This window comes from Podarcis raffonei, chromosome 4, assembly GCF_027172205.1.
Source record: "Podarcis raffonei isolate rPodRaf1 chromosome 4, rPodRaf1.pri, whole genome shotgun sequence".
Lineage (NCBI taxonomy): Eukaryota > Metazoa > Chordata > Lepidosauria > Squamata > Lacertidae > Podarcis > Podarcis raffonei.
This window is the reverse complement of record NC_070605.1, coordinates 28,822,452-28,844,821: the sequence shown is the minus strand read 5'-3', so window position 1 is coordinate 28,844,821 and position 22,370 is coordinate 28,822,452. Positions and strand designations below refer to the sequence as shown.

Below are 22,370 nucleotides of genomic sequence, written 5' to 3'. Positions count from 1 at the left end.
TGTATTGATATGGGGCTATCTGTTTAGCCCATTTTAGTGTTGGCTAAGTTCTAAAATCTTCTTGGATGTTTTAACTGTGTATTGACAAATGTACTTTTTTCTGACTGACGGTCGAATAAAAGGTTGATGATGATGACTCAGTTTTTAATATTATAATCCTGACCTTTGAGGATAGTACTATTTTATTTATTTCAATATTTCAGTGTAACAGAATCTGATCACCCAGGATAAAAAAAGCTTCAAAAATATGTAAGGAGAAAAAACAGCAACTATGTGGGGAAAAGACAGTTTCAAGTTGGATCCAAAGTTGCAAGAGTGGAAAAGGTCCTCCCCAACCTGTTCTGGAACATCCCCATATCTTCCAGAAAGGCCTGGGAGGCAGAGCAGAGGGAGCAGAAGATGGAGGCTTCTCCTTGTACAACTTGCCATTCACTATGTTATGCAAAAGTTACCCTTTTGCAAAGTAGTTTTGAACAGTTCAGCTGTCTTATCTTCAGAGACACAAAGATGTTTTTTGGCTGTGGACACCAAAAGAATTCGGAAAACTGTTCAACTTGAACAAGAGTTTTACTCAAAATACACCAGGAATTAAAACATATGGTATTTTCCTGTACTGCTGCTGTTGTCTCCCAGTCATAACTTCTAGTTCATTTGGAGTAACAAATCCCAGCAATGGAAAATGTTGCCAATTTACCATCCTGCAAGACACGAATCCAATTTTCTGCCACAATGAGCATTTCATGTATCCAATTGTATTTTTAATCTACCATTTGAGAGATGTTTTTAATTTACTGTTACGTTGCTTGGATTTCCTTTACGACAGGAAAATATTGCATTGACTTATAAATGTTCATGCTTTTTGTTTCACTTGGAAACTGCACACTGCCTGTTAGCTCTGCAATAGTGACTTTTGAACAAGTTGACTTGTAAAGCAACGTACGGTTTAGCTTCATCTAATTCCAAAATACATACCTTATTAAAGTGTCATCATCCACAATGACTAACCAAGGTGTTGCAGCAGTGCTGTGCTTTAGAAACCTTTCCAAAATGGCAAAGGTCTTCCCACAATGACCTAGACACGAAACACAAAAAAGTAAAGGAATTCAATAATTAGACATATAGTGTGATGATTATAAAAATCATTCTCAACACTCTTCAAAATAATCTTTGTCATGTGTTTAGATTAGGGCTGGGTTGCACCTTTATCCCCATCATTCAGATATATAAATATATGGATTTCCTGCAATAAAGAGTATGACATAATTTGGAGGCATCCCAGCCTGTCAAACTCTTGCCTGCTGCACCTTACTATGCCCCTTCAGCAGTGGGCATGGAGGGCTTGAGGCATACAGGGAGTGGGCACAGGAGGACTCTATGCCATGGAGTAGGTGTGTATGCAAAGCTGACCATTCTTGCTCACTTTTGATATCCAGCAATTTCAAACGGGCATCTAAAACTAGGCTCAAATCACGGTGGTTCTTAGGTCTCCCTTTCTTTCCTCAATCCTTTCCAAATTTGTTTTTTCCTTGGTCCTTGGCTTCTTCCTCCCTCAGCCTCTTTATACCTATCAGCTGATTTCTCTCCTACTTTCTTCCAAGCACCTGCCTCCTTCCACCTTTTTTCTAAGTCTTGTTCAGTCAGAAGGCAGAATTTGCAATCATGCAAACAGGTATGGGAAGAAGGAGGAAACTGGTGTCCTGAATGCTGATTTCACAAAGGCAGGCAGATGAGCAGAATGGAGGGCTATTATTTTCACACTGCACTGATTCATGATGAATGTATGCAGCAGCAGCAGCAGCAAAAGTAGGAGGAATTTCCCCCTCTGCACTCCCAAACTGGTAGAGCACTTGCTGGTGCTGCCTCCAACTGAATCGCACTGTAATCAGTGCCCCACGAAAAGAGTCTTGTCTTTGTGCCTCCTTATCTCACTGGCAGACTCACAGGCCACCTCATGGGAAATAAATTAGGCAGCTCATCATCTTGTGCAAATTCTGTTATGAAAACACTGTATAACTCATGCAAAATAATATCACATCGTGTTAAGACTTACCTCTATCAGTATTTGGCACTCCTAAATCAACAGTGGGTATTGAACTTTCTGCATAATCACTGTAGTATTCAATAAGAACAGCCTCTTTTTCCCAGGTCTGCTTTACAATAGGTACTGGGGAAAAAACAAGCATACTGACACGCTGGCAAAACAGTGCTTACAGATTTGCATTTATGGCAAACTGAAATTGGACGTTAGGGTGTTTCTCAGCTTACCAACAACTGATATTTACCCATCTTCTCTCCTCCCTTCTCAGTGCACTATGGTTACTAGTTTTTTTGGGGGTGGGGGGAAGGACCTGAAGCTAACTAAACTGTTCAGATGTGGTGAGACAGACATAACAGGAAATTATGGTTAAGTAATCCAAAAAGCCTTCAATCTCAGAAGAAAGGAGGAAAAGGATGGCACAATGGTGGCTCATGCAGGCACAGGATTCATATCTGGGCTTAATATGCTGAGACGTGTATATCTGAACCCTGTTAGGCCAAAATTAGATGTTACGGCACATGTGGCTGCTACTGAAAGCAGCACCCCCATTTCTGTTACCCCAAACACCTAGGAATACCAAATGCATCTCATGATGTGATGGTGTCACAAGGTCCCCTTTCATTGGTTGACACCTGTGGGCAAAGAAATCTGTAATGCACTTGTACTGTCATTTTGCATTAATAGTGACCATCAGAGGATAAGTGGGGAGAGAGATGGGCTGCTTTGTCAGCAGCCAGCCAGCCATTTTAAGCTTAGATGATGGGAATGACCCTACCCTCCTCCCTGCCAACATACTGGAGACAGATTTGTTACCAAACAGGGCTGAGCTTTTTATTTGCTCTGCCCCCTTGTCCTAGGAACCACTGTGTCTGTGTAGCACCTTCTGTTGGATAAGTATGTCTCACAGTCTCCCGCCCACTCACCTAGGCTTTTCTTGGAGGTGAGGAGAGATTCTGTTTTTCCTTGAGCAATGAAATACACTGTATGTACCATGTAAAATCCTAAGCAGGCACAAACGATTTCTCCCTCACAAAAAAGGAAGGAGACTCCTGGCACATTCAGTCCTGATCATTCAATACATCTACCAAAATTCAAGGGAGTGTCAAAACATACAGCAGAAAAACCCCAAAACCCTGTATTTTCATAGAAATAAATGCCCAATCCGCATGTTGAATGGATATAGTTTTGAGCAGCTAAAAAAAGAAAAATGGCTTACCAGAAGAGCTCCTTTTTCAAAAGGAGCTCTTGAAAGCTAGCATCCATTAATTTTTCACTTTCCTGAGAAAGATTACCCTCCACTGGGTAACACTGGAAACTATGAGGAAAGTTCAAGTATTTTCCTCAGTCTTCAAGGTGTTACATGATAGTGAAAGACTGTGAATCTATAGCTTCGTTTTCAACTTGCCTTTATCATTTCGGATAGCTGTAACATAGCAGTTTATTTTTTGTCTTGTTTTAATCAACACCATTAAAAAAATAAAATCACAAGAACATGAACACATTTTTCTACAAACTCCAGTTGTAGGATGCTCATTTTCTTGCATCAAAAAGACAAATTGTATGCAAAAGTTAAACCCATGCAACTTTAAAGTTTGATTATTGGTAAGCATTTAGAAAGGTTATTAAACAATGCTTCATTAAAATAAGCCACAAAATTAGTTGAACACTTAACCTTCTTAAGTTATGTTCTTATATTGCTGCACCGCATAAGAGGGCAGTATATAAACTGGTATAAATAAAATAAAATTCTGAAAATATTACAAAACCTTCCACTTTCCCCAATCACATTGCTTAGGATTGTCTGAATTAATATGGGCAATGATTAAAGAAACTGAGCTATGGTTTAGAATGATGTCTGAATTGACTACAGATGGTTTGCAATTAGCCAGAAAAGTAAACTCTGGCCAGAAAGGCAAACTCAAAAAGTAATTCTGAAAACCCTGGTTTGTGCTACAATTTTTTTGTATTAATAGGCAAACCACGGTTGCAGCTGTTGCCTTCTCTCAGCAAACTTGGAGCTACTACACTCCAAGATTTGAGTTTTAACCCCCCCCCCAGAAAACAGAAGCAAACAAGCACCTTTAAATTTACCTGTATACTTGGAAGCTCAAACTTTGCTCGAGTTCTAAATACATTGGTTAGTGGAAACCACTGTTTGATGCAGTGCCTCAAATGAGCCAAAGACTAGGTACCAAAGCATAATGGTGGTTTTTCTACAGCAGATTCAGTATTACTCATGAGCATGAAGCAGAACCTTAAGTAAACAGATTTGTTGATGTCTCTTATTTTGTTTAAATAATAACCACTAATATGTTTAACCAACCAGGCGTTATAAATGTATAAAGTTTAGGGATGTTTTAAGATTGCAATGGTATTTTAATGAAGCAGTAGTACTGCAATTTTTTAAAAGTTGTTTCGGTAATTTATTACAGCTAGATTACACTGCACTATTAGTTTTAATTATATTTACAGATTTTGGCTAGATTTTATGCTTTTGTTGACTATGTATTTTGCATACCACTTGGTAACATAGCAAATTTGATAGCAGGAAATTTGCTTGCATGCAGACCAGGCAATACAAGCTATTTAGCAAGGACAATTTTTAGACTTTTCTTCTAGAAGATCATCCATCTTGAGTACACATTTTATACAAGTACTTTCAGGACTGCTGTTCATTTATTTCTGCTTTCGTATAATTTCATCTAGGAATGGCTCTTTACATTCAAACTAGAATGCAGTGTGGATGTTGTAAAATTTAATTCACCACTGCAAGGTTCTGGAACCTGCAACTTGGGAATCTTTGTTCATTTATTTATATTTATATCCCACTCTTTCCTCCCAAGAGAATACATGGTTTTAACCTACCCCAAAATTTATCTTCACATTTGCTCTCTGAGATAGGCTGAGAAATAGTTTGCCCAAAGTCACTCTGTGACCTTTATGACTGGATGACCACTTGAAATTGGGCCTTCCCAGTCCTACTCCAGTGATTGTAACCACGCTGGTTCTGCTTGCCTTGTACACACATTATAATTTATCATTATGCACTATTATCATATTATCATTTAGCTGCCAGGTTATCAGTCTTTAAAAAACACACACCAAAAAAGCAAACAAACCCCAGGTTCTATGACCTTTTATGGCTTACTTTTATTATCCTGGACTGCTGTTTTATTCTAGGTTTAGTGGCCTTGTTTGCATGCCATGGTAAAATATAAAGCATGGCTTGCTGTGCATGAGTTAATTGCTCCAGTTTTGCTCTGCCCCATGTCTTTTGGCTTGTGCTGGGAGGAAGCAAATTATCCCTGGCAACATCAAACAAGGGATTACTATTTGTTTCACTTCTAACAAACTACCATAGGCGCCAGCTCCTAGGGAATGAAGCCCTTTGAGGGGGCCATACCCCTTCAATGTTCAGAAGGCATTTGGCTTCGCTCCATGGCTTCTTAGGATGTCACATGACATCAGGTTGTCGCATTGGGCCCCCTCAGTCAAGCTGATAAGCTGGAACCTCTGTAAACTACGATCTGTAAGTCAAGAACAACCCTTGGCTATAGATTGTGATTTGTTAGGAGTGAAGTAAATCACAGTTCCTGGTTTGGACAAAACAGAGTAAGTTACGGATTGTGGTTGGTTTCTCCCCAGCACAAACAGGGAGGAGCAGAACCTCCTAGCTTGGCACATTTACAGCAACTCATTCACTATTGTTCACTTTGATGTGTGAACTAGGCCATTGTGGCATTCTTTATCTTTATGGTTTGGGGCACCATGTTCTAAGCACGGCTCCCAAAAATGCATGATCACAGAGCCCCAAAACACAAAGGGCTGTGATATTGCATGAGGTTGTGACCCTATATGTCTTGCCCAAAACACACATTTTGAGGCCCCTTCATCTCACATGGGTCATGTGACTCATCCAGAAGCAGGGCCATGTCCCAGATTCTAAGGGAAACATGTTGGAATGCATGCAATTCATTGCTCAGGAAAGTGTACCAGCTACCACAGTGAAAAACATTCAGGCTACGGATTCATGGCCAAACTACCAAGGGCTGCATTGAGCTAAATCAGTGAGTGCACAGAACAACTTCTGTGAGCCAACAGAACTTCAAAATTTGATTTCTGAAGATCTATCGTCATCTCTATCACCCCGTTTTTGGTTTTGAATATTCGTTTGTTGAAATGCTAATGTTGGAAATAACTTGTGGTGAGATTATATGAAGAAGAGGGACGTAAGTAAGAATATCACTGAAGGCAGGAAAAAACACCGAAGGCTGATTTCCCTTAAAATGGGACACAGCTGGATTAGTTTGCCTTACACCCTACCAAACTAGTCACTGTTTGACATCCAAAGGATGCATGAAATACATGACAAATGTGATGAAGGAAAAATTTATGCAGCTGACATCAATAAGAAATGCCATCTGGTTCAAAGCTGTTCTTCAATCCCAACACTTGCTAAAGTGAAATCTTTAATGTTTATACAGCTTGGTTCTATAACACACTTCTGTATATGAATACTGTTAGGATCGTCCTACTCTTGTGCAGGACCCTAGTAGAGACACATGCCCGACTGGCATGTTCTCTCCCTCCTGGTCGATCGTTCGGGAGCTTCTAAAGCTTTCTTCAGCCCGAACATCACAGCGACTGATACCAAGAAGCATCAGCAGACTTAGGGATCAGAAGAGTATTCGCAGTTTGTGTAACAGAACTCACTAGCACAGCATTTTGGCTAATCTATGTTTATTTACATAAAATACACTCGGAGAATTCTGACTTAGCTCCTTCCTCTTTCTCATCAGACACCAAAGAGAGAAAGAACAAAGGACAATAGTCCCACTTCACGGAACACAGTAACACAAACATCCTGTCTCCGTCACTTCCCACTATGTAGAATGAAAACATACACCATCATGTGATAGACAACAATCCCACGACTGCAAACATGGAGCAAGAACCCTAACATATAGAAGAAAAGGCCTAGGAATACACCCTACACAAATCTGGACTTTCTAAGATAGTTGGATGGAGACTTTACACCTCCTTCCGAAAACTCCTGCGGCCAAGCTGGTACCAAATGTTTTCCTTTGGATTACATCGGCAAGACTGGGGACGGGGGGGGGGGGGATTGGTTGTCTGGCCAGCTCAGGACCTCCATATGCACTTCAGTGCAGCTAACACAGCAACAATACAGGAGGCAGCAGTTATGAGTTACCAGTCTCTGCAGCCACAGAAAGGTCTGTGATCCTCCAGCAGTTTGACTTCAACCCCACAGGCGCAGTGCATTGCCTCTCGAGGCAGACAGAGGCCAACAACATTAACTTACGTACATCAGTAATTGTGAAAGAACAAATCATTCATCTAGCAATACAATGTCACTAGTAGATATTTTCCCCTGAAATTGTTAGGGAAATCCTGTTATTACCTTTTTGTTTGAAGGATGGCAATAAAGTATAAATGTATATTAGAAAAAAAATATACGGTGAATTTACCAAGGTTTGTTTTTTAGGTATGCTGGTCCCCTATGGTTTTCTTTCAGTGTCACATGTTCAATGCATTTCAAAAATGAAACATCTCTATTTTGTAGATGTAAACTATCATCACATTCATATACAGATTGTTGCAGAATGTGTGAAATGTACTTCCCCCCTGCTTTTCAGGCAACTCTATCCCCTACAGGTGGCTAAGAAGATATAAAAATAGCTAATGGATGAAAAGATAATGCCTTCCCACCATCTTATTGAATGTTGAATAGCTGAAGGTTGTGGCTCTCTATATTCACAAATAAAGAATATTGAATTTCAAAGAAACACCAAGACCATCCACCAGACAACACATATAAAGGCTTTTTAGTCCATGCATTCACTCCATGTCACGCTTCGCCCAGTTTTAACCAATATATCTTCCAGTTTTTGTCACAAATTCTCTACTCCCCACTGCAATAAAATATACTTTATGGAATATCCCACTGACTAATGGGTAAAGGGAAAAAGAATATTCTGACAACTAGAGTATATATTTATCAAGGTTCTCATTTTCTGACTAGGAGAGACCAGGGCAGGTGGCCTGGCTTTATGACATTCAATATCTTTCAATATCTATGTGACCAATTATCACATTCAAGATCATTTAATTGAATTGAATACAATGTTTAGAACCAAGCCCTAAACACTAACCCAAATATGAATCCCCCCTTTCAGTTTGGAAGGCAATGAATAAATATAGCAAGACAAATTTTATCCCAGGATTTACTGTCGAATCATACTCAAGAGGCACAGAGTACTTTTTGTGGGCCAGGGAAAAAGAAACCGACTTCTTAGGAAAGGCTGCAGCTTAGAATAAGCTTCCCTGGTGTGTATTCAGATACATATATATGCCTTTGAAATACTCTGGGGATATAGTCACCAACTTGGTTTTGCTCTGTCTCACATTTACAAGGAACCTGAATGGAACCACAGATGTAAACGTTCTTTGTTTTTTTATGGAAGACATAAAATGTAAAACTTCTGTCCAGTCTCAGTAGCTGCTTTTAAAATTACCATACATTTAGTATTTTTAAGTTTGAAGAAGGCATTGCAACTTTCATACCAATAGCCTCAAAATAATCCTAGGAAATAAAAAGGCTTTCCCCATTATATTCAGTTAGTTCCTGGTAGCAATCTGAAGGTAGATTCAAAGACCAAATGTCTTCAGAAACATGCTAAATTTTTAAAAAGTGAACATTTCCTTATTGTTGCTCAGATAAAACATTCTAAATAGGTCATGAAAAGCAATGGGAACACATTTTAGAAGCCAGCTAGCAGGTGTGATTTATAACACAGTTTTGAAAACTTCACTGACTAATTACTTTCAGTGGAAATGATATTCTTACTTACTTCCCTCTACTTCACATAATCACTCCACAAGTTATTTCCAACATTAAAATTTCAACAAATGAATATTCAAAACCAAAAAGGGGCCATACTGCATTCAAAATTTTATTTAGCTTAAATTAGTTGCAGAACTTATATAAAGATATCCTTAAATATGGAACTTACTTCTGTCTCCATGGAATTTCCTGCATGTTTTTACAGCAACAAAGATATCTGTTTTCTTCACAGGATCTCCCTAAAAATAAAATGTCAACTACATTTTTCAACATTCAGGTTTATATTGAATGAACAAGCTGTTGTAAAGAGACCCTCAAGATATAGCTCTAAAATCTACATTAAAAAGCAGTTTAAGGCAACATAAAAAGATATACTTTCAAAATTCAAAATTATCAATGTTGCCTAGCAGCATTATCCACTAAAATTCTAATTGAAATTCTGACTGAAGTCGGTTGCAACATGTAAGGAAAGCAAATGAACAAAAGGAAATATTTAACTGTAGGGGTGCGAAGGTTGAAGGCATAATACAGCCCAAAGGTATGCATGGTGGTATTGAAAAGTCCCACTATCTCAATAGGAGGGATATAAGCATGTGATTAACTTTCCCATGGAAATCGGTGTGATTTTGACGTACTTTTCTTTGGCTGGATCATCCCATCATTCATATGACTGGTGGAGTCAAAACAGCTACTTTAAGACAAGCCCAAGAGATTTCAAGAAACCCAGTGGGGGCTTAGCCCTTTTCCTTTGACCAGCCAACATCCGTACTAACTGGATGTCCCCAGTTCCAGCAGATGTTTGGCACATGGCAAGAGGGCTTTTTAATGGTCATGGGAAACTAGCAGCACAATTCTAGCGGCACTCCTATAGGTCCACAGCAGCAATTGATAGAAGCTGGTTGTCAGGTTCTTACTAAGGATGTGGCCTAACATCACTTTGACCTCAGCGACACACACACACACACACACACACACACACACACACACTATTAATCCCAAAACAAGGAGTTTGTGTGGCACCTAACAGACAGAAAGTGCCAGAAGACACTTCGTTGATTTTGCTGTGACAGACTAAGATGGCTACCGCTCTGGAAATTGTCATAATCATTTCCTCTATTTCTTATCTTGAGAGGTGAGTGCTGGGGCTTACATGGCCAATGGCACTATGCATGCACAAGGGGACAGTATCGGTAAGCCCAGGGAAACCCTATGGTTTGCAGAAGTTCAAAAATATTTGGAAGCAAGGAAGCTAAATGAGGGGGGGGCACTTCCAAAGCAGCTCATTGAGGACAGTGCGTTCAGTGGCTAGAGAATGCTGGGGGGAAATAAAAAAATAATACAAGGGGGGAGGAATGGAAAATGCAGCATTGTGGAGGAACGCATAGCTGACTGACAAATGCTGCAGAATCCCATTCTGCAAAATTTTTGCTAATGGTTCACTTGTTAGCTCAGTTTCACACAGTCCTATGAACATAGGACATCACACATTTACAGTCTTTAATAAAACAGCTTCACAGTAGGTAAAGAATGAACAGGAAATAATAATTGGCATTTGCTTTCCTTAAATTAAGACAATAAAAAAAAATGTAACTGGTCTTCATTTTCTCTTTAGAGCTTAATAAAATGGATGGACTTTCATTATGAGTTAATAACACACACATACCAAACTATTTTCCAAAGGACTATAGACTTGCTTAGAGAACAATGAAATTGAGGGCACAGAGGTTGAAAGGCTTGTGGGAAATAAATCAATAAATAGTGAAGGGGAAAGAAATTTAAGCCAGCCAGTGAATAAATAATAAATACTTAGCCCTTTCCACTGTTCAAAGAGTTTCTCATACACTGCATTCCTGCAATCCTTACAACAAACAGTGAACAGTTTATTAAATAACAGCAAAACAACAGAAAATCATGGGCCAAAATAGTTAATCCTTTACAGAAGCCAGCTTTCTTTCCCTTTCCCTTTCTCCTTCTATTTGCTGCTTCCAGCCATCTTCTCCAGCTCTTCTCAACAGTCCAAAGTACCCACCCTTTTAGCTTCTTATGTCTTCTGAGCTAAGATGTTTCCCCTGTTCTGAAAAATCTCACTCTGCCTGTGACTCCACGTACAGTATGCAGACACATTTTCATTTCCCCTCTCCACTCACACTAGATGTACCAGGGCAGCCACCCACATTTGCTGTTCATGTACCCGTATGTGCCCCACTCAATATAAAATTATACGGTTTTTAATATTTTTCTCTCCGCCATGAAGAAATAAGGAGCAGAGTAGACATATAGTGCTAGTGTAGTTTTTTAGAAAGATGCTTCATGAATTCTGGAGTTTGTATATGGAATTCTTACCCCATCCCCATCCAAGCAACTAATATTGTAATAAACTATTTTATAAAATATGTGATTTTTACTGTTTTGTTGTTATATTAAAATTCATCTAACTCTCTGCCCCTCTCACCACCACCCCCCACTTTCTTTGGGCTTCTTCTTTCAAAAACATATAGATTCATAGACTCAGAAGGGATTCAAAGGGCCATCTAGGCCAACCCTCTGCTATGGAGGGATTTCATCTAAAGCATCCATGACAGATGGCCACCCAACCTCATTACCATATTATATTGTTGGGGCAGCTTCTTCCCTACCTTCCCTAGCGGTGCTTAAGAGAGATCTGTGTGCTCTCGGGAAAGGCAGAAGTGTGGGAGCCGAGGGAAGCAAACTCCCAGTTGCACCAACAGCTCCCAGTTGGCCTGAGAGGACTTTGTTACTCTTCGTTTATATAATGCATTTGTTTTAGTATTTTAAAATTGTAGCTGCTTTGGATGCTTTGGCAGAAAGGTAGGATAGGACTCAAAATAAAAGAATTAATTAAAATGCCTAGACAGGCAAATTACAATACCCATAGGGGTATGCAAATAGATCAATAACAGTAGCTGGGCTGTAAATAGCAATGTTCGTTACATAAACAAGATTACAACACTGCCAGGGATGGAAAAAGAAAATAGAGTTATTTTTGCAAACTTCCAGCCCAAGCCAAGATCATACCAATTTAACAAAATGTGAACCACAACAGGCCAAGTCTGAGTAATGGTAACATAACCAGAAAGACAAAGAGGAATAGAAGAACAAACTTCTGTTTCTACTACTTGCATCTAAAGTATCTTGCAAAGTCCTCAACCTTGAGAAATTCTAAAGAATTAATTAGAACAGTTGAAGGTGGATTAGAATAGGCTCTCTTTACATATTTTTACAGGAAAAAGACGGTCTGAAAATACTTACACAAAGTGGGAGGAAATTAGCAAATGTAGTGGCACAGTGAGCAGCATTCGGAGAGTCAAAGTCTTCTGTACAAAACTCAGGCACTGGGGTGAGATGTGGTCCACTGCCTTTCTCCCAGATATAAAGCGCAATCTTTCAAAATACACAAAAAAGTATAATTAATGCTGAAATATATTCATTCTATTAAAATTCAATGCAAATGGCTTTCAGTATAATAAGTCAGAAAAAAGATGGGAGAACTACACTAAGATATATTATCTTGTGGTGTAAAAGAGTTTTGAAGTTTTAAACCAGAGCTTATGTGTGCAGGTGTACAGTAGTATACTACTGATAAACTACTAGCTCTCCTCCCAATAAAACCACAGATATATCATGTCAAGTGCCAGGAACCTCTCCTTTCAATCACCCTAGATTTATTCATCGTGCCTCCATTCCTATCCCAAGCAAAAAAAGGTCTCTTTAAGAAGAATAAGGGCTATAGCTCAGTGTTAGAGCACATGCTTTGCATGCAGATGGCCTCAGGTTTAATACCTGACATCTCCAGGAAGAACTAGGAAAAATTTCCAGCATCTACTGATGTTTTTAATTATGTTTTATAGATATCTATAGGCTGATTTTATTGCATTTTATATGTTGTAAGCTGCCTTGTTATATTTTATGAGATATATTTATTTATTTTCAAATAAATTGTGATAAATAACACTGGAGAGGTGCTGCTATTCAGTGCAGACTGTACTGTGCTAGGAGCCTTCCTATGCATCTAATAAGGGCTACAGGCACTTGGAGAGGGCTTGCTAGAGACAGAGTACTGTATCCAACACTCTATTAGTAAAGTTCTATTTGTGCAATGAGGCTTTGCCTGTCTCCATTCTCCCCTGACAACTCTCAAACTCTGCTCCAGAGACGACCCTAACAGTTCTCTTCTCAGAGAAGAGTACAAATTTTGGTTAGAGATGGAGGGATGGTTAGTAGGGATGGGCAATATCTTGCTTCATGGCTTTTCCCACATTGTGATTTTTGCATAACACGTACACAATGATTCATGATATATTGCCAGGTCAAAAAATTATGAAACCAGTTATCACAATATGGACTTCAAACCCGTTTTGGACGATATAGCACCCAACCCTAATGGCTAGTGCTGGGGCAGGAGCAAATTCAATTTTGAACTGGACCCTCATTTACAGGTGACAAGCTCAGCTCAAAGCAGAGCGATGCTTTTCAATTTGGGGGAGTTTCTAAACTCCACCAACTGCAAATTCACCTGCATCACTAATCTTTTCACAGATCCCTACATCTAACCAATGTATCTGCCATCTCATGAGACATCACATATGTTCAGTGACTATTGTTTATTCCCAGCTTGAGAAGAGGAAAACAAACTGAAAATAAGTTTAGTTAAGACTGACAAGAACAGATGTCTGGGAAGGTTGGCAAATGTTCACAGCTGTGCAGACACGCATTCTTCCCTGCAGCTACTTCTAACATTTGAACAATAATAAGTCCGTGAATTTGTGGGAAATCAATCAAATAGAAAAAGACATTTGTAAGAGACACATTTTAAAACTATGTGTATTTTGACTACTGCATTAGTGTGCTTTCGTGATACTACTTCACAATGTGGCAATGTAACACAGAGAGAACGTCATAAGATAAATAGGTGTGCAATCTTCTTTTGCACCTGTGGAAAATTTTAAGGACTGAGCTGACTGCTTTGTAATTTTTATATCAAGTGCTTTTGTCCCACAGACGTCCTAAGACCTAGATAATATCCAGTCTTTAACAGTAACGAGCAAAGAACTCATGACGCTCATGGCTTGTTAAAAGTTAGAAAGCAATGGGAATAGGACATCTTATGATTCATACTGGGTAGGGGGGGAAGGAACCCTGGAAAGATTAATTGTAAAAAAAATCCACAATAGGCTCAGCATGTATCCTTAAAAGGAAGAATTAATACACCCAAAAGAAGGGCTGTAAAAGAATATAGTAAAAATGAATTATATTCCATCTGGAAAGGCACAGCAGCATACTGAATGTGGTTGAAAGGAACAGGAATGAAATAATGACCCAAGGCATCAGATGCTTTTGAGTGCACAGGAGCATATCACAACTCCCTTCACTTTCAATAATGCCTCGTGTTACTATAAATTGTCACAGGAAAAGGAAAAAGAATGCTAACCTTTAAATATATATCACATTACTATTAAATGTAGCTTTGCAATTCTACAAGCGTAGATTCCCAGCTGCCACTAGAAGTGCCCTTGTCCCCAATCTGAACATTATTAAATCAAGTGAAGAAGGAAGACCTACACATATATGTGTTACTCCATTTTCAGACATATATTCCTGGCTAATAGGACAGATAAGCCCCTCCTGCAATCTGAGGCTACTAGAGATGAAATTTTCACTTCTTAACATCCAGCACATCTGTGCTAACTGTGGTTAGGCAGAATTCATGTCCTGTGTTTTGAGGGAGAGAGATATAAAAATGTCCCATATTTCTTTTCTTTCTTTTTAATCAGGACATCTTGCAGTGAACAGCTATCAAATAAGAACTTCTGCTTTAACAACTGTGATACCCATGTTATTGAACGAGTCTTTCCTGTCCTTTCTGTTTTGGTGCACGACTGGATTTGAATCAGCGTAGTGAAGGCAAGTCCTGGATGGGTTAAAAATAAAACCTGAAGAATTGAAACAATTTCCCAGGTGCATCCCTAGCACTCAGGTGAATGTAGAAGTCTTTTTGTCATGTCCATGCATGCACCAGAGCTCCTGAAAAGGTCTGAATTAGTTTGCCAGCCTACGAAGAGTGCTTTTGCAACTCATTATACCTTTTGCTAATAAATGAAAGATGTAATGTGTTATTTTTAAAAGGGTTGTACTGTATGATACCACACTGTATTGTTGATATGATAATATGGGGTCACCTTTGAAAAGCTCATGAATAAGGCATTGCACCAAAATGGGCTACTGACTGGCATCTTGCAGAGGAGAGAACATGTGGAATATACAGTATTTATGAACCTTTCCCCTGCTACCAGCAATTATTTTTCAGACAACTGTGGAAGACGGTTTCTGCAATATTGCATGAGTTAGTGGGAAAGTTTGGCATACATGACATTAGATTCTCTTCTGGACATTAGCAAAATGGATTTCGGCTGGAATACATATTGCAGACTGCATCAGCTTTGTTGGATGACAACTAACACAGCTGGATTCATGTTAAGTAGTATTCTACTTTTGCTGTGGACTGGGATATGCCCAAGGTTTATAATGCTTCTGTACATGTTTGTAAACATGTATCTTACCATGTATTTCACACAGATTTCAAGGAGAGCAGAATACAAACTAGGATACAAAGAACCATACAACTAGTCTAGTTCCATGCGTTCATGGTTGCTTTGGAGTTGTTTTTGCCAGCCAGGCATAAGCAGCATGGTAAACTGCCTTGGAAACTGAATGGAGTTTCAAAAATGGTGTGTGATATGGAGGAACCAGCTGTTCAGAAACGAAGAAGTAAAAAGTCACTGTGTTTGCACAAGCTCCTTGCATGAGTAGCTTTTTGAATCCTGTTCCCTATTATCTGCATAGGCTAAAATAATACTATGTGGAGCCTGAAAGAAAATGTTGCAACATGGAGTGCTCATATTCAGAGTTCCAGCTAGGCAAACATGCCCATTTTCAGTATACTCCATTCCATCAATTACCACCCCATTTTCTTCTCCCAACAGTCAATATGCATTCTGTGGGTGCTAAAACATGCTCAGTTGTCGGTGAGCTGTTCTGGGGATGTTGCTATTTTTCACCTCTTTAAATCCCCGTGACCCCAAAATATTTTGGATTCTCCCTGAGCCTATGGTGTTTTGGATACATAAGGATTGGCACTCAGAGAATAAGTTCACTACTAGTGTATTATATTGGTCTTCACTATTCCATATAATGAACAAAGGAAGGAAATAAACACTTGTATCATTTCCCTCCTCCTATCATATGGACCTAAGATAGGTAACAGCAAAAGCAAAATTTTCAGAGTAACAGAATGGTCTTACCTCGTATTTTAAATCTATTGTAAAATCTGACTTCAAAGGTTCATTCTTCAGCCTCTTTGCAAGCCTGTTCAGTAAAATAAATAATAAAAAATAAAATGAGTTGTTTTTATACATCACACACACACACACACACACACACAATCATATACAAATCGGATACATACAAACTAGAGGCTTTCAGCGATCATGCCATTACCTAGAAGCATGAATACATAATATCCTCAAAGACAATGCACAATGTACATGTACTGTACACTTCAATTCCAATCCACTCTTCTCCACTTTTCACTTTCCTTGCTTCATCTATTTCCTTCCTCTTTTTACTGCCTGTATACGTACCACCCTATCACAGCTCCCAGATATAGAGAGCTAGCAGAGGCAGCTGCAGTGCTCTTTCAAGAATATTTCTGCACTGGGAAGAGGTTTTGTCACATGCTTACATGTCTAGAGGCAATTGCCACGTGAACAGAAAAAAAGAAATGCTGAATACCTAAGACAGAGGTGGCTTTAAATTTTCACCTAGACCTGTGGACTTTGTTGGCACAACCAAGAATGATGGTCAGTAGAAGGAATAAAGAAATAGTAAGTTTTTAAAAATATTAAAAATTGGCAGAAGAAGAAGAAGAGGAGTTTGGATTTGATATCCCGCCTTTCACTCCCCTTCAGGAGTCTCAAAGTGGCTAACAATCTCCTTTCCCTTCCTCCCCCACAACAAACACTCTGTGAGGTAAGTGGGGCTGAGAGACTTCAGAGAAGTGTGACTGGCCCAAGGTCACCCAGCAGCTGCATGTGGAGGAGCGGAGACGCGAACCCGGTTCCCCAGATTATGTGACTACTGCTCTTAACCACTACACCACACTGGCTCTCGCAGGTGTCGGGGGGGGGCATAAAAAACTGCTGGGGGTTGGATATGGCCTGTGGATCAGCCACTCCAGCCAAGGACATACTCATATGTTCTATTTTTTAAATGGAAGCATATGCTTAGGTAATAGAAAGGCTCATTATTCAGTATTTTCACACTGTCAATTTCTCCACAACTAAACATGAAGATTAGTCTTTGAGATTTTAAAAATAGTTCCATAAGAAATATTTTTGCTTCTAGTTTCAACTTTTTAGTCTGTTGCAGCAAAAAGAGCGGAAGTCTTGTGGCAACTTGTTTCCAGACGTATAAAGAAGATCCACAGTTCAGCAGCCAATTATTTCTTGCTTTCTTATGTTCCCCATCTGTAGCATTTAAATATTCTCAACTTTTGCCCAGGTATTTTACTAAGAAACCCTAAAAGATACTTGGCTAGCATTTAATTTTGCCCATATGCTAATAAAACAAAGTTAAATGCAAATACCTATTTCCCAACATGTACATTTATGAAGACATAATTGCTTATTAATGTGCTTTATAATACCCTTGTGAGATAGTGCATGCAGTAAAAGGGAACAGAGTGTTTACAGTTACTTAACATTGGATAAAAGCTCATTTGTGATCAAAGAGTCTAATCTCAGTTTATATACATGTAAACACAGCGACATTTAATGTTTAACATAAATATTTTACTTCTCCAGAGCATTTTACAAACACCAACCATTTAGTAAACAAATTTAGAAAGATCACAAAACTGAATTCTTACTTCTTGACAAGTGGAATACTAAGTGCCCAGCCAGCAGCAAAATCTGGAAATTTAAAAATTGTAGGGTTTTCTGCAAATGCATAATGGTGAATAATTGTAGATTCATCGTCATGTAAAGCTTTTCCTAAAAAATATTCCTGTGGGAGAAAATAATAGAATCATAGAACTGTAGAGTTGGAAGGGACCCCAAGGATCTAGTCCAAACACCTGCAATGCAGAAATCTCAATAAAAGTATCCATGACAGATGGTCATCCAACCTCTGCTTAAAAACTTCAAACAAAGGAAAGCCCACCACCTTCTGAGAGAGTCTGTTCCACTGTGGAACAGCTCTTGCCGTCAGAAAGTTCTTCCTGATGTTTAGTTGGAATCTCCTTTCTTGTAGCTAATATCTGTTGGTTCAGGTCAGGAAAAAACAAGCTTGTTCCATCTTCCATGTGACAGACTTTTAGATATTTGAAGATAGATATCATACCTCCTCTTTGGTCTCCTCTTTTCCAGGCTGTACATACCCTCAACCATTCCTCATAAGCCTTGGTTTCCAGACCCTTGTTCACCCTGATTGCCCTCCTCTGAACGCGTTCCAATTTAAGCCTTCTTAAATTGTGGTGCCCAGAACTGGACACAGTACTCCAGGTATGGTCTGACCAAGGTAGAATAGAGCGGTAGTATTACTTCCCTTGACCTGGACACTACTGTAGATGCAGCCTACAATAGTAATAACTTTTTTTACTGCTTCATCACACTGTTGACTCATGTTAAGTTTGTGGTCTACCAAGACCCCCTAAATCATTTTCGCAAGCCTGCTGTCCCCTATCTTATATTTGTGCAGCTGATTATTCCTGCCTCAATGTAGAACCTTACATTTGTCCCTAATGATATTCATTTTTTAGAGACACTGTTGAGTATCTGGTACATACTTTTTACAAAGCTGTGTGGTCTAATGTAAGGCCAGATAAACTTTTCATTTCCTTCAAAAATCCCCAATATGCAATGCTGCATGCCCTTTTTGATGATACATCACTGACACTTTTGTCTATCAGTGTTATGCAGCTTCCACGTGAATTGATAAATATATACCAGCAGACAATACTTTGATAGGCAAACTACTCCTCATATAACTAGAGGTCTTTCACTCATTGTTGAAATATGTCATTTACTGTTTTATATTTGTAGGTGCAACAGATTCAGGTAGGTAGCCGTGTTGGTCTGACACAGTTGGTATATATATAAAAAATGTCCAGTAGCACCTTAGAGACCAACTAAGTTTGTTCTTGGTATAAGCTTTCGTGTGCATGCACACTTCTTCAGATACACAGTGGAACAGTTAGTGACAATAGTTTGACAGCACTATTTACCTTAATGAATCAAGAAAAGGTTAGTCTATATGCAAACTTTCCTCCCCATACCACTCAAGCAGTGGTAAAACGTTTTATTCATTGGCCCAGGAAGTGATAGGTCAGTAGCCAATAAATCACAAGTCTTCATCTATGCATGGCATTAGAACAAATATTGAATCTTAATCGTACACTAAAATTTCTATTCACCAACTTGTCAACTAAGCAACATGAGTAAGTGTACACTAATCTGCTGCTTGTTCATATAATTAACAGTTATTAGCTGCAATTAATAGAAGAACCTTTCCATGACCAAATGTGGTAATTAAGACTCTCCTCCCTGAAAGAGAGGGGAGTGGTTGTGAGCAGGAGCCCGAGCCCCGCCCCTAGCAGGGGGTGTTTGCCCCCTGCCTCCTCCTCTCTCCCGGCTGGCGCCCCCACCCCTCGGCAGGCACCCAACCAGGTGCCTCCGAGGGGGCGTGCACAGCAGCCTTTTGCTGCAGCGCCAGCCTCCCCTCGGCCTCATTCTTCGCCGTCGTCGCATCGCAAGTCACCCACCCTCCACTCCCTTTGAGCTTAGGGTCTTAGTTTTCCTTGGCCTTGCTATGGACCTTAGGTTCATCGCCCTGGTTGTCCAGGGGGCCTGGTAGGAATTTTTCCATTTGGCATTAGGCTTTTTGTTTTTTTCGCCTACCTCGTAGCAATCGTCACAACTTTTGTGGTATTGGTGGGTAGGTTAGGCATTGGAATAATGTGCTGTGGTGTGTCGAAGGGCTAGGTGTGGCCATCGCCTATGCCTTCAATTTTTGGGTATTCCGTTAAAGGAATCTGGCGGTCGTGTATTCTGTCCGATGCCTGCTTGGCGGGAGGCCATGGCACGACCCTCGGTGACATCAGGGGAGAGCCTATAGTTGGATTAGCATCAACAGGCTCCACCTACTGGTGAATAAACCCACCTTGTTTTAGACATCCAATGCCTAAGCCAATACCTTTTTCACTGCTGTAATCAATAAAGTTGTGGCCTATTCTTGCCCATTAACCTTATATCACGTGTCCTTGCGTATTCATTTCACTTGGCGGGGGTCGGGTCCTTGAACCACAACTTTATCTTAGCCACACACTGGAAACCATTTAGAAACAATACCACAATATTTTGTGAATGCAAGAAGAGTGGTGAAGTGTAGTAGAGGGAGCAATTTTTTTGCCACAGTTTTCAAGCTTCATTCATGTCTAGAGGCTTGATGATGTATTTAAATCATTCTATACATTTAGATTGGGACGCAGGTGGTGCTGTGGGTTAAACGACAGAGCCTAGGACTTGCCAATCAGAAGGTCGGCGGTTCGAATCCTCATGACGGGGTGAGCTCCCGTTGCTCGGTCCTTGCTCCTGCCAACCTAGCAGTTCGAAAGCACATCAAAGTGCAAGTAGATAAATAGGTACCGCTCCAGCGGGAAGGTAAACGGTGTTTCCATGTGCTGCTCCGGTTCGCCAGAAGTGGCTTAGTCATGCTGGCCACATGACCCGGAAGCTGTACGCCGGCTCCCTCAGCCAATAAAGCGAGATGAGCGTCGCAACCCCAGAGTCGGCCACGACTGGACCTAATGGTCAGGGGTCCCTTTACCTTTTTATACATTTAGATTAGGCAACCTTACCTTTGTAGAAGCTGGACTGATTCTTCAGCAAAGCTTGTTCAATACTGCTTAAAAGTTTTGGTCTTTATAATGCTTTCTACCAATTTTCCCCAAATTGATTTAGGCTACTAGTATGTAATTTTCTAGATGGCCACTTACTATGAATACCTCTATTTTAAAAAACTGGTTGCTAATACCACTGCTATTCAAACACAGTACATGGGTAGTTTTGTTCTTAGACATCTCCAGGGTTTGATCTTGAGCACAGTCGTAAGTAGAGGAATAAGATTCTTAGGATGTCAGTACCAAAATGCATAATGCAATGTAGTGTCTTTGACCTACGTTCATCAATTACCTTCAGCTCCCACTGCAGTATAACTTTTAGTCATTAAGTGCTCCTATCAGGAGTGGGAATTTCTTTATTCATTAAAGCTTTCTTTATTCTTAGAGCATTATATAAAAGCAAATTAACCAACATCTCTATTTCTAAGCTAATAATCTAAATTTCCCATTTTTACCTCAAAATGCAAGTAGTCAATGAATTTAACTTCACCTTAGACTTGTCATATCCTTCAAGTATTTTCAGTAGCTTTACAAGATGTATTCTTGTATCTTCTTCACAGAAGAAAAACCACGAAGAATTTCTGCTGTATGTAACAGAAAAACTGACAAAAGAAGATTAGATTATTGAGATTATTGAGATGAGATTATTGAGAAGTCTGGGAAAGACTTAATAGTGTGACCCTAGACACATCTACTCCAAAGTAGTTCAATGAGACTTACTCCCAGGTAAGTATGCTAATAATATATGCCTTGTATCTTAAATGCAAAAATAAAGAACATTTAAAGAGTCATGTGAATTGATTTTCATCAGCAATATAGTGATGGCTACCTCAGGCAACAAAAAGCAGTGTTACTGCCCTGCTCAGACATAACAGGAAACCGGACAGGTGTGCAACCTCCCTTACCTGTCAAAACTCACCGTAACCAGCAATCATCTGATCAGTTGTTACAGCAAAGGCCTTTGAAGTCTTTTACAGGTGTAGCTGTGCCTTCAAATGGACAAGGCTACGCTTGCCGTCAGCACCAATCACCTGACTGGCCCTGACAGTGAGCCCCTGTGACTACACTGCAGAGATCCTGGGGATGAACAACTTACTGCAACCAATCCCACTGGGGTTCGCTGTCAGGCAGCCTATCATGCAAAGAAACAACTGTGAGCTCACTCAATTCTTCCTTTGTAACCACATCCTTATTTGGGAGGGGGAGAATGGTTTTGCAGGTCAAATTGGGACCTGTGCTGGGCCAAGTTAGGCCCATGAGCTAGAGATTCCTCACTACTGCATTACATGAACAGCAAACCTCAAGCTTGTACACTTGCCCCTTTCACACACCATAGGAAAGGAATGTTGGTTTGTTGTTTTTAAATCACTCGTCAAATCTGTCTTTTGCTCCTTGGCTTCTTCCTTCAATTTTTGGATTGTTTCATATGATGCCCTCCCAATTATTGTTCTGATTATTTTTAATGTGCAATTGTAAAGAGCTTTGGGTAGCTG

At 39.7% G+C, this 22,370-nt stretch overlaps 1 protein-coding gene across 5 annotated transcripts in view; it reads right to left on the bottom strand.

Annotated features, from left to right (window-relative positions):
- Window positions 1-22,370, bottom strand: part of B3GLCT (beta 3-glucosyltransferase) — an 85,446-nt gene that overhangs the window by 19,393 nt on the left and 43,683 nt on the right. For all 5 annotated transcript variants that reach the window (XM_053386009.1, XM_053386008.1, XM_053386010.1 and 2 more), the window contains 7 exons: window positions 21,368-21,479; window positions 17,848-17,984; window positions 16,223-16,286; window positions 12,174-12,305; window positions 9,073-9,142; window positions 2,051-2,164; window positions 973-1,072 (listed from right to left, as the gene is read on the bottom strand). In XM_053386009.1, coding sequence (XP_053241984.1) covers window positions 973-1,072; window positions 2,051-2,164; window positions 9,073-9,142; window positions 12,174-12,305; window positions 16,223-16,286; window positions 17,848-17,984; window positions 21,368-21,479 — 729 coding nt within the window. The remainder of the gene's footprint in view (window positions 1-972; window positions 1,073-2,050; window positions 2,165-9,072; window positions 9,143-12,173; window positions 12,306-16,222; window positions 16,287-17,847; window positions 17,985-21,367; window positions 21,480-22,370) is intronic.